Source organism: Condylura cristata, unplaced genomic scaffold (genome assembly GCF_000260355.1).
Source record: "Condylura cristata isolate star-nosed mole 26May11 unplaced genomic scaffold, ConCri1.0 scaffold00003, whole genome shotgun sequence".
NCBI lineage: Eukaryota > Metazoa > Chordata > Mammalia > Eulipotyphla > Talpidae > Condylura > Condylura cristata.
In genome coordinates, this window is record NW_004567104.1 from 30,688,125 (window position 1) to 30,701,204 (window position 13,080).

The 13,080-nt window shown below is 35.9% G+C and overlaps 1 protein-coding gene across 5 annotated transcripts in view; it reads left to right on the plus strand.

Moving 5' to 3' along the window:
- ZNF148 (zinc finger protein 148) overlaps nucleotides 1–12,344 on the plus strand; it is a 108,198-nt gene extending 95,854 nt beyond the window's left edge. For all 5 annotated transcript variants that reach the window (XM_004675143.2, XM_012733954.1, XM_012733953.1 and 2 more), the window contains 2 exons: nucleotides 8,988–9,106; nucleotides 9,395–12,344. In XM_004675143.2, coding sequence (XP_004675200.1) covers nucleotides 8,988–9,106; nucleotides 9,395–10,993 — 1,718 coding nt within the window. In that variant the 3' untranslated portion in view covers nucleotides 10,994–12,344. The remainder of the gene's footprint in view (nucleotides 1–8,987; nucleotides 9,107–9,394) is intronic.
- The last annotated feature ends 736 nt before the right edge of the window (nucleotides 12,345–13,080 follow it).

Sequence of the window (13,080 nt, forward strand, 5' to 3'; positions counted from 1 at the left end):
CATGTGGTCTCCTCCGGGGCAGGCGGCAGGCGGGAATCGAACTCATGCGGAAGTGGCTTCAGATTCTCAGTGTTGTGCTTTAACCCGCTGCGCCAGGCCCTCGGACTTTTTTTAATAACACATTTACAGTTTCATCTTTACATTAACCTGACACATTTGAGTTAATCCTGAGGTAGAGTGTGAGGTACAAATAAAACTAAAAAAAGGAAAACAAGAACTCGTGAGAGTCAAAATTAGCAGGAGAATCATCACAGGAGGGAAATTATGTAGTATCAATGGGAAGGAACCATTAGAAGAGAGACTTACTTGGGTTTTAGAAAAATACCATTGCAGAACACTTGTGTTCATTAAAATTCCGAAGACAATATATGTGATTTGTACACAAACAGTGAAAGACAAAATGGACAAAACATCCTTTTTATACTATCAGAAACAAGATATTTAGAAAATCCAATATGAAGAAATCATTAAAACATTATTGAGAGCACAAAGCAAAACTTGGTCAATTAGGAAAACATATTCCTCCTCTTTTTCAGTAACAAAAGTTAACTGCATAAAGAGAATGCCAACTTCTCATGAATTAACATTGTAGGCAATGTTCCCTTTAATCCTACCCCAAATACTAAAGGTAATTCTAAACTAAAAGGGAAAGTAGACATATGAGACAAAACCAGAAAAGGAAAAGGAAAATAAGAACAATGTGGGGGATTAACTTTACCAAATGATGAATTGTGTTACATAGCTTAATATTTAAAACATTTTGTTTCTTCTTGATGAACACATCAGACCAGTGGTCCAGAATAGAAAGTCTAGGAATAGCAAGGTAATAGAACTTGATTATGATAAAAATGTGATCAGGAAGAGCTGAACTCAGTAAAATTGGATCACCATCTGGAAAGACAGTTTTATCTGGTAACTCATGATGAACTCCAAATGTGTCAGCTTTAATGTAATAGATGAAACTGTAAATGTGTTAACTAAAAATGTGGACAGATTGGTATGGGAAACTCCTTTCTAAATAACATTCAAAATAATACAAGGGTCTCCCTGGTGGCACAAGGGATTAAGTCTTAGCACTATGAAGTTATCAGCAGCCACTGAAGCACCAGTTCGATCGCCGGTCCACAAGGTGACCCACATGGCGACCCACATGGCGCAGTAGAACTGTCCTGTCTCGACTGCAGAACTCTCCTGTCTCGACTGCTGCTCCCCCCAGCAGTGTATTACAGTCAGTCTGCCTGTTCTGCCCTCCACTCTGTCTCTGGTGAATCCTCACACAAACCCCTTGCCCCACACCTCCAACCTGTACCCCAGTTCCTGTACACATAAGCAAGTAAGTCTTAAAAATATTAAAAGTAAAAAAAGGTGAAAGATAAAATGCAGTTCACAGAAAATGACATTTAAAATGGCTCCACCTTGTACTGAGATCGTTTTTTCACCATTTGATTTGCAGTCAGTAGGAAATTTTACATCATAGTCATTCATACCTGAGTGTAGCGAAACAGATTACTGTCACCCATAGAGGACAATTTGGCATGCATTTTAAAAATCGCAAATATTTTATCAGAAATTCTGATTTTAAGAATGTACTGGCAAATGTATATGTTAATGTATTTATCCATTAAAATACTACTTGTAGTAGAAGATGCTTGTATAAGTACTGCGCGCTAACTGATTGTGCCACTAAAGCTCCTGTAGTAGAGGACGTTTGAAAATAATAAGGGATTGGCTTAATAAATGTATCTTGTCCATTGGCGAGAGACAACAACTCTCAGATTTTTTTTCCTCCAAGCTACTGAAGAAAAGACAGACAGATGCAGGACAGTAAATAAAATGTACAATCTTTGTATAAGGAAGAAGGAAAAATAAGAGAATACATATTTTTACTTATGCTTCTGGAAAACTAGAAAGAAACACAAATGCAATCATCTGTGGGAGTATGGGATAAGGGTCAGTGGAAGTCTTCCTACATACTTTAGAACACTCAAAAAAATTTTGAACCATGTTATTACATTATCTAATCTTTAAGCAGGGGTCCATAAATGGCAGAACTTAAATTTTAAAGTCTTATTTCTGGAATGACTAATTAAAAGGTGGTAGAGAGGGAGCTTCCTCATGGTGCAGGAGTTAAAATCTCAGTGTGATCAAGCTATCCACAGCCACTGAGCTGACCTACTTAACAGTGCTCATCATACCCCTCTCACCCATTGCTCCCCACAGTGTCTCTGGTGAATCCGTTTATCCCCCACACCTCTGGCCTATGACCCCAATTCTTGTAAGCATAGATAAGTAAAATAAATCTTTTTAATTTTAATTTTTAAAAAAGATGTATTTATTTAAAAGACTAATTTATGTATACAGAACTGGGATATAGGCTAGAGGTGCAGGGGCAATGAGTGGATTCACCGGAGACACAGTGGGGGCAGAACAGGCCGACTGACAAAGTACCCCACCACTGAGGGGAGCAGTGGGGCAGTCAGGAGAGGTCTGCCATGCCATGTGGATCACCTCTGGGGTGAGGATCATGCTGCAGTGGCTTTAGCCTCTTAGTGCTATGCTTCAACCCTCTGTGCCACCAGGGAAGGCCAATCTTTTTTATTTTTTAAATAAAAGAGAAGAGAGAAGTATGGAGGGTAGTAGAATAAGGGGAAATACTAACAGAACAAAAGGCAGGATTTGCATGAGGAAAACAAAAGTGGATAAGCAGACAATAATAAAGGACTGCAGAAGGTAAATTTGCATTTATGTTAATGCTTAAATAGCTTATTTAGCATCTTAATTGCTCATTTTAGTTTGGGGAACTGTAAAAGATGGTTTTAAGGAACGTTTGTACCAATTGGCTGTGAGGCAGAAATGCTTCTAAGTACATTTTTGCTAATGCAAACCTTAATTTGCAGATTCTAGTTAAATAAGCTGTTAATAATCTATTGGGATATACTAGATAATTTAAACAGATTTTCTCCAGTTAACTTATTTTGAGTAATTTTCATTGCTAGTTCCTTGAAGGAAGAAATACTTTCTTGTTTGCTTTGTGTGATGTCAATTGTATTATTCATTATAATTTTAAGTTATAACTTTATTGAGATATAATTCACAGCATTAGAAATCCTAATCCTTTCAAATATATAAATCAGTAGTTTAAAGTATAGTCACAGACAAAAATGAAGTGATATAAGAAAATTTTAAATTTTTTAATTAAAAATACAAATGTGAAAAATACATAGTCTCAGTTATAAAGTTATCACCACAATAATTTTAACATTTTCTTACACAATAATCTACTTTCTGTTTCTGGATTTGCCTGTTCTGCTTATTTCAAGAGAATGAAATTGCATAGCAGGTGGTCTTTTGTCTCTAGTTCCTTTCCCTTAACATGATGTATTAAAGGTTTATTCATGTTGTAGCATGAAGTTTATTCCTTTTTTAATAGCACAATGAAATCGCATGTATGGCTATGTCATATTTCCTTTGGTCATTGGTTGTGATAGGTTGTTTCTGGTTTTGGCAATTATGATTAATATGCCTGTGCACAAGTTTTCTGTGGATATACATTATCAAATCTATTGGGTATGTGTTTTAAAGTGGAATTACCAAATCACATAACTGTTTCTCATTTTAAGGACCTGCAAAATTTTTTCCCAAAGCAACTCCACCATTTTACAGTCCTACTTACCAGTGATGTATGAGGACTCTATTTTCTCTGTATCCATGCTGACACTTGTTTTTGTCTGTTATTTTCACCATCCCATTCATGCATCTCCCTAATGAAAAATGATGTTGAGCATCTTTTTTTTTTTTTTTTTTTTTTAGATTTATTTATTTATACATACAAAACTCTGGTACCAGCCAGAGATGTGGGGCAGGGCGGGTGGGGGGTGGTGGTGAGAGGATTCACCAGAGACAGAGTGGGGAACCGAACAGGAAGATAGACTGAAATACACTGCTGAGGGGAGCAGTGGACAAGACAGGAATGGTCTACCACACCCTTTTTCTTGTGTTTATTGGCTATTTATGTAACTTTGGAGAATAACACAGTCTTATTTAAAAATAGGTAAGGATCTGAATGGACATTTCTCTAAAGAAGATAAATGATTCACATATATTTAGTTCCCTTCATTTTTTAAAAACGAAATATGAAGTGTGTCATTTTTAAGTATACAATTTAGAGGCATTAACTACACTTAGAACATTGCATAAGCAAAAACTCTGTAACCACTAAGCAAACTCTTTTCTACCCTCCTCCAGTCTCTGGTAACTTCTGTTCTGCCTTAATACCTATGCATTTTATTACTCTGATATATAAGTAGAATCATAATTCCACCAAAATTATAAATGTTGTAGCTCATTTCACCATTTCATTCCCTTTTGATAACTAATATTCCACTGTGCATACAATGTTCCCCTTCCCATATTCAGTTTTCCTTTTTCCAAAGTCAGCCATGGTCCAAAAATTATTACATACAACAACATATTTTGAGAGAGCGAGGCATGCGTACGTTTCCAACACATTGAGTATAATCAGTTATTACTCACTTGCCACTTACTCTACCTCATTTACCAATTAAACTTTATGGTAGGTATGCATAGTACATAGAAGGCTTATATTGTCTGTGGTTTTAGTCATCAGCTGGAGTTCTTTGAATATACTCCGTGATGGACACTTGGATTAACTCAATCTTTGTGAGTAATGCTGCTGTTGTTGCAGAGCATCCCAATGTGAATTGGGTTGTCTTAACTGTGGGTCCTTATCTCTGCGCTTAAGATTCAATTGCAGGTACACATGAAAATGTTAGTAATGGGTTTATTTTCAAGAGAAAAGGGAAATTAATAACTTAGGGAAAAGAGGGAGAGGTAAGTTGGTTGATGCATTCTACCAATTCCACTGACTGGAACCCCAGTAGCAAGCTGAAAGCCAGCTAAGAGACAAGCCACGAGGCCAAGAGACCCCTGGAGCCTACTTGTCCGATTTTATATCCAAGTCTAGCTGCTTAAGTCCACCCTCTGGTCCCAGTACACTTCTCTTTGGTGTTGCTGGGATTTGTAGTTCAGGTGTCTAAAGTGGGGATGGAGTCCACAAAACCTGTATCTGTAGAGTTCGTTCAGGACATCCTTTCCCCCTTACACTATGAAAATTGCTGTGCAAATAATCTGAGTATGTTCCTGGTACCTAACAGTTAGTTCAACGAACTGTTTTTTGGGTTATGGTAATTCTGTGTTCAGTATTTTGAAGAACTGCCAAGCTATTTTCATGTCCTATCAGAAATCATTGCCTAATCGAAGACCAAGGTTTTCTCCTGTGCTTCCTTCTGAAGATTTCATTCTCGTATTTTAGGTCTGTGATCCATTTTAAGTTAATATGTGTATGTGATGTGAGGTCTAGGGGTTCAACTCTATACTTTGCATGTGGGTCCCAGATTGTCTCAACATCATTGCCAGAAAGACCATTCTTTTCCCCTGTTAAATTTTCTTGGTATATATGTTGAAAATTAGTTGATCATAAATATAAAAGTTTACCCCTGAATTTTCACCTGTTTCTTGATTATGTACTGTATATCTAGCACACTGGATTATTTATTTACTGCCTCTTTGTACTTAGATTTTAAAATAAGGAAGTATGAATCTGTTTACAAGACGGTTTTGACTGTTAATGATCCCTTGCATGAATTTTAAGATAATGCTTTGAGTCTGTTGTTCAGTTTCTGGAGTATTGCCAATTCAACAATCAATATTTAAATTCCTATTCCTAAATAATGGAGTTAATTAAGTTTTAATCAGTTGATCATTTTTTTTACTCTTTCTTACTTTGAGAAACTATACTAATTTCTGACCATCAACTACATCGTTGATTTTATAATAGTCGCCTTTTCTTTATAACCTGTAATCGCCTTCCCTTTTCATCATCATAACTCTGTAAGCTTGTACTTTTTTTTAATTATTCACCATAGTATTTCTATTCTAATTCACTGTTCATATTCAATTTCTTCACACTGACTCCTTCCTTGATCCTTCAAATAAATGCCTTTCTGGCCTTAACAATACTTAACTTTTGAATTGGGATTGTCTTCTCATCTCCTTTATCTCACTTCGTTCACTTTCAACTTTTTAAAAAAGTGATCTCCTCTGCCAACTTCTATCGCTTCATTAGCTATTCACTCATTTAATCCTTGGCCAAGTGCCTAGCTGTACTGGGCTTCAGCATTTCTTTTCTGTAAAGTAAGTGAATTGGTCTTGATTAGTTCTTTTTATGCTCTCATTGTGTGCTGAATTTGAGGTGACAATCTTAGAATCATTTGCCATACCAGCAGCAGCCATTGGAGGCCTCTGTGGAACCCACAAAAGTACAGTTTGAAAGTCACTGCAAAGTCCCTTCATCCCTAAAATTTGGTAACTCCTTAGCGCACTTACAGAACTTGACATACTTCTTGAAAGTTTCAAATAATCCCTGCCCCCTGCACCATTCCCCCCTGGCCCCCCAGTTATCTTTCTCCTGGATATTTTATAGTATCTAAACTATAGATGGTCCTCTCCCAGTATCTCCCCTGCCCCCCACCCCAACATACACATACACACACACACATAGGATGAGAATGTATCTCTTTCTAAATACTATTTAGCTTAGGTCTTAACACTTCCAAGACTTTCCAGAGCAGGCCTACTCACAGTTAACATTTTTTCCCCTAATAATCCACTACAGTAATCATTTATTCCTTCATTGGCACTTTATATTATGCACAAAAATTATATTACACAGTATTTTGAGCTACGTAAAAATGTAGGCTCAGATTCTGTACCAAAGAGAAATAATACAGTGGGAAAATAGAAATGTACAAAATGATTATGAAGATGTAAGTAATGAATGCTATAGGAAAGAAACAGATGAAGGTCTATGGGAGTTTAAAGAGAGTGAAGATAACATTTCCCTGGGAGAATAGGATAAAGCATCACAGAGAAGATGGTTGAGTCTTGAGGGAATTTAGTACCTGATACGTAAAAGTGGACGTTCCTGACTGAAAGAGCTGTGTGAACAAGGCCAAGGTAGAAAAGCACAAGATGGTAGGTGTTTTAATTTGGCTTAAGAAATAGTTTAAGACAGTATTGGGGAATTTATAAAGATAAAACAGAATTGGACATAGTTTTGTTAGTTGTCTTTTTTTTTAATTGTGTATCTTGTTTCCCAATTATGATATAAACTCTTTGAAACAGTAATATGTCTTCTATGTTTAGCCTCCTGCACAGGGCTATGAATAAGGAGGCGGTATCTAGTAGTCTTACTGCATGTGTCAAAGTGTTGTAGGACCAAGTGAGAGGCGCCCCCTTACCTCCAAACCTGCCCACACTCAAAAGGTTCATCTGTTGCTTCAAGACAAAGCATTTAAGACCTTTATGGAAAGAAACTTTTATGCACTTGGTGTGCAGCAATGAAAAGACAAAAGATACAGTTTCCAAATCTAGCACCTGAAGTTACCCATCCACCCATGGTAAAGGCCCAGCCAAACAAGGTTTGCCCAAAGCAAGGCCACCAGGGCCTGAAAGTTTGTGACATGTTTAAGGCACCTTCTGTGGGGACCCGTAGAAAAGGGTCAGAAGGGGACCCAGCATGTCTGGAAGAAAAGGAGCAAAATCATAAATTAACAGTCAAAGCTGCTGTTGTTAACCTCCCCCAGGGTCTTTCACCTACATCTGTTAACAACCAGTTGAGAACCAAAAAGCAAGTGTAGCAAGTGTAGCATCTTCACATGTCTCTCAGTTCCATGTGCCTCTTCCAGGTCTTCCTCTGGCACTCCATCTTTCTTTCCTTCTAGCCTTCTCTCCTCCTTGCTCAGCTCCACCCATCCTGAGTAGAGTGCTAGACTGGAAACTCCCCTTTTCCTGGGAGACCACCCTGTTACAAAAAGTTGGATCAATAATTTCCCAAACAAGCTTTAGGCAAGATAATGTGTCACACCCTTCTTTCTGTTTATTTAGATTGGCTTTATCAATAAAACATATTTTACATCTCCATAGTTATAATTCTGTATAATTTAGAAGTCCTCATGAAATTTAAAAGAATTTGACAGATCGGAGCTTTGGATTCAGTTAACAGTACCCAGTTTGATTCATTCTCAAAGGGACATAAGAAATGCTGTTCTGAGTTCAGACAAAGAAAGTATCAATCCATAAGCCTTATTTTTGAAACTTAGTTTTAGGTTATCATTTTAAAGAATATTTTCTGGGCCCTCCCTGGTGGTGCAAGGGTAAAGTGCAGTACTATGAAGCTATCCTAAGCCACTGCAGCACAAGTTCGATCCCCAGCCAGGGAGGTGATCCACATGGCTCAGCAGACCTCTTCTGTCTCTCCCACTGCTTCCCACAGCAGTGAATTTCAGTTGATCTGCATGTTTTGCTCCCCACTTTGTGTCTGGTGAAGCCTTTCACCCCCTGCACCTCTGGCCTGTCCTGCAGTTCTTGTATACATAAATAAATAAAATCTTTTTAAAAGTAAGTAAATAAAGAATATTTTTTTTTAGCATTCAGATTTCACTTAACTAGAAGTATTTTTGAAAAGAAATTAAAAGGTACACCCAAGATACAGTTTTGGACTATGTGAGGGTAATACTTTTCTTTAAAAATTTTTTTGAACAATGTTATTTTATGTGGTTGAGGAAAAGATTAGGAAATTAACTACAGTACTAAAACAGTGTTCACATTACATAGATTTTTGGTACTGCTGGTATCCCTGGAAAGCATATGTTATGTACAGACAAACTAGAAAGACAAGGAAATTAAGTGTGCTTTTTCTGTGCAACGGCACAATATATGCCAGCCTTTACCATTTATATAAATCAAGTTACTCTTGACATATTAAATTAGGAAATATATTTAGAATTGAGGGTTTTTTTTTTTTTTGGTCATTTATATGGAATTATGACAACTTTTTTTAGAGATTTGTGTGCTAGTATAATTCATTACAATATTTGTTTTGTTTTAAAATCTATGTCATGTACTAGGTGAAAAACCATTTCGCTGTGATGAATGTGGCATGAGATTCATACAGAAATATCACATGGAAAGGCACAAGAGAACTCATAGTGGAGAAAAGCCTTACCAGTGTGAATACTGTTTACAGGTAAGAGGTGGTTTAAAATTCTTCCATCCTAAATTTAATTATAAAATAATTACAATAAAATAATTTAGAAAGTATCATTTACTACTAGAACTATTTGAAGAACTTTCCAACTGTTGCTGATTAGAATTACAATAGAACAATTGGCTCAGCAAATTAATTTGGAATTGCTTATATTATTACATTATATTTTTATATTAATTACTTTTTTCTTTTCTTTTCTTCTTTCTTTGGTTGACCGAAAACACAAACTTAAACAAAAAACTCACTACCAAATTCTGAATTCCACAGTATTTTTCCAGAACAGATCGTGTATTGAAACATAAACGTATGTGCCATGAAAATAATGACAAAAAACTAAACAGATGTGCCATCAAAGGTGGCCTTCTGACATCTGAGGAAGATTCTGGCTTTTCTACATCACCAAAAGATAACTCACTGCCAAAAAAGAAAAGGCAGAAAACGGAGAAAAAATCATCTGGGATGGACAAAGAAAGTGCATTGGATAAATCTGACCTGAAGAAAGACAAAAATGATTATTTGCCTCTTTATTCTTCAAGTACTAAAGTAAAAGATGAGTATATGGTAGCAGAGTATGCTGTTGAAATGCCACATTCTTCTGTTGGGGGATCACATTTAGAAGATGCTTCAGGAGAAATACATCCACCTAAGCTGGTTCTCAAAAAAATTAACAGTAAGAGAAGTCTAAAACAGCCCCTGGAGCAGAATCAAACAATTTCACCTTTATCTACATATGAAGACAGCAAAGTTTCAAAATATGCTTTTGAACTTGTGGATAAACAGACTTTATTGGATTCAGAAGGCAATGCTGACATTGATCAGGTTGATAATTTGCAAGAAGGTCCCAGTAAACCTGTGCATAGCAGTACTAATTATGATGATGCCATGCAGTTTTTGAAGAAGAAGCGCTATCTTCAAGCAGCAAGTAATAACAGTAGGGAGTATGCGCTGAATGTGGGTACCATAGCTTCTCAGCCTTCTGTAACACAGGCAGCTGTGGCGAGTGTCATTGATGAAAGTACCACAGCTTCCATATTAGATTCACAAGCACTGAATGTGGAGATTAAGAGTAATCATGACAAAAACGTTATTCCAGATGAGGTACTGCAGACTCTATTGGATCATTATTCCCACAAAGCTAATGGACAGCATGAGATATCATTCAGTGTTGCGGACACAGAGGTGACTTCTAGCATATCAATAAATTCTTCAGAAGTACCTGAAGTCACCCAGTCAGAGAATGTTGGATCAAGCTCCCAAGCATCCTCATCAGATAAAGCCAACATGTTGCAAGAATACTCCAAGTTTCTGCAGCAGGCTTTGGACAGAACTAGCCAAAATGATGCCTATTTGAATAGCCCGAGCCTTAACTTTGTGACTGATAACCAGACCCTTCCAAATCAGCCAGCATTCTCTTCCATAGACAAGCAAGTCTATGCAGCCATGCCCATCAATAGCTTTCGATCAGGAATGAATTCTCCACTAAGAACAACTCCAGATAAGTCCCACTTTGGACTAATAGTTGGTGATTCACAGCACTCATTTCCCTTTTCAGGTGATGAGACAAACCATGCTTCTGCCACATCAACACAGGACTTTTTGGATCAAGTGACTTCTCAGAAGAAAGCTGAGGCTCAGCCTGTCCACCAAGCTTACCAAATGAGCTCCTTTGAACAGCCCTTCCGTGCTCCATATCATGGATCAAGAGCTGGAATAGCTACTCAATTTAGCACTGCCAATGGACAGGTGAACCTTCGGGGACCAGGGACAAGTGCTGAATTTCCAGAATTTCCCTTGGTGAATGTAAATGATAATAGAGCTGGGATGACATCTTCACCTGATGCCACAACTGGCCAGACTTTTGGCTAAAAAAAAAAAATGTGTAAATAATACTGGCACTTTAGAACAGATTAATCAAGAGTGGGGTTACTCTGTGTAAAATGGAGTGCTGTACAGATTTAAGAGCAATGCGTTATAACAAGTTAAGCTGATATGAATAGCAAGATAATCCAATAACTGCATTTTGTTTGGTTAGTCAGCATTCTTTGAACTGCCTTACATGTTGTCACCTTTATAGAAGCAATGCATAACTTGTTTTAGATCAGAAACTTGCTATTCCACCTACACAAAGTTTAAAAGGAAAAAAAAAAAAGACTCGCACAATTGTTTCCTAACTGATAACATTGTACATTCTTAGGAGATTAGTAATTGTGTGAAATTTACTCATACTGTTTCTAAGTTTTTCAGCATAGTCATTGCACTTCAGCAGGGAATCTGAGTATACTTTACAGACAGAGTGAACTTAAAAGTTTAAATGTCAAGAGATTATGGCTTAAATAAATTAGTGTGTCCTATAGGGGGGAAAAAGAAACCACATCTTTAAAAGAATGATATGCCATATACCCTTGATTTTAATTTTGCGTTATATTGACATGTTTTTTTTTTTTTTGAGAAAAAAAGTAATAAAAATCTGATAGTCTAAGACTCCACTATTTAAAAGCCTAATTACTTTTAAAATATGCATACTTTCAAAACTTTTACCAAAATAACTGTTGAAGCATCCACTTCTCTGGAAGTATGCATATTGGTGTCAGTTTCTTTGTACAGTGTACGTAGATATTTTTTATGATTTTTCATGTGCAGGTATCAAGGTTGAAATTTTAGTAAAAAAAAATATTCTGTAGATTACATTCCCAAGAACATAATGCTTACACAAAATGTATATTCCACGTTTTAAAGCTTAATTGTATTTTACTTTACATATACACTTCAGTTAACATAGAGCACTTAGAATCTATTTGGTATTTTTGATTTCTCAAAGTAAAAAAGAATTTAGATTTTTAGGTTTGATATGGTTGTGTCATAATCATCTCATAATTGACTTAATTTTTGGCAATAAAAGGAAATTGGGTATCTTTGGAACTGTAAAACCTGGTTTAATCTCTTTCTAGAATCTTAATAGATTGGATAATTAAACAGTATCCAGAGAACTAAAGAAATGGGCATTTAAATTGCTTATTTTATCTTGAGTTACTTTTTAATGAACACGGCTCATTACAATTTTACAAACCAAAAGTGTTTACTAATTCTAGTAACTACAATTTCTTTTTCAGCTAGATGAGTGATCGGAGACTTTTTGTTGCATTTCAAAATCTAAATAAACTACAGACTTTATCCTTATACCACGAATGTTTTTTTTTAATACTTGTCTTAAAATAATACAGCATGGTACAATAAATAGTGCTTATACATATATATATATATATATATATATATTATATATATATATAAATAGATACACACATGTATACTTTTCTAAAGAATGATGACTTGAGTTACATATTGGGCAGTTTTGATTTTTGGAAAATAATAGTAATATTGATTTTATCCTCTTAAATTTGTTCCAACTTTTTGGTTTTAATCTTAGATTTCCATCCTCTTTGTCACAATGCACATACTGATTAGCACCAGTGATAATTTAAAATTAATACCTTTGGAAGATGAAACTTTATAGTTAATTTCCATCTTAACTTTTATATTGACCCTACAGATCTGCAGTCTTTGTTTCAGTATAGATTGTTGTACATTTAAATTATTTTATTTAATAATATTCCAAGACTGTTCTCATAACGCACGGGGACAAAGAGACACCCACTTTTAACAGCTTTCACATTTATTTTGAATATGTTGTGTTTTATGGTAAGGAATATAAATTATGTTTAATGTGGTTTCTGCTACACTTTGGTTATTAAGCTTTGCTTGAAGTAATTAATTTTCCCATTTGACAGCTTTCTTTGCTGCCAAATTTTTCAAGAATTTTGACTTCTTTGAAGTAGGTATTTAAGTTCTGCCATTATTGACTCTTAAGAATGTTGTGTGTTACAGATCACAATTGCAAGAAGGCTTAATTCAGGTGAGATGCTAAGAATGGAACTGTGCTCACAGTAGGTAGGCAG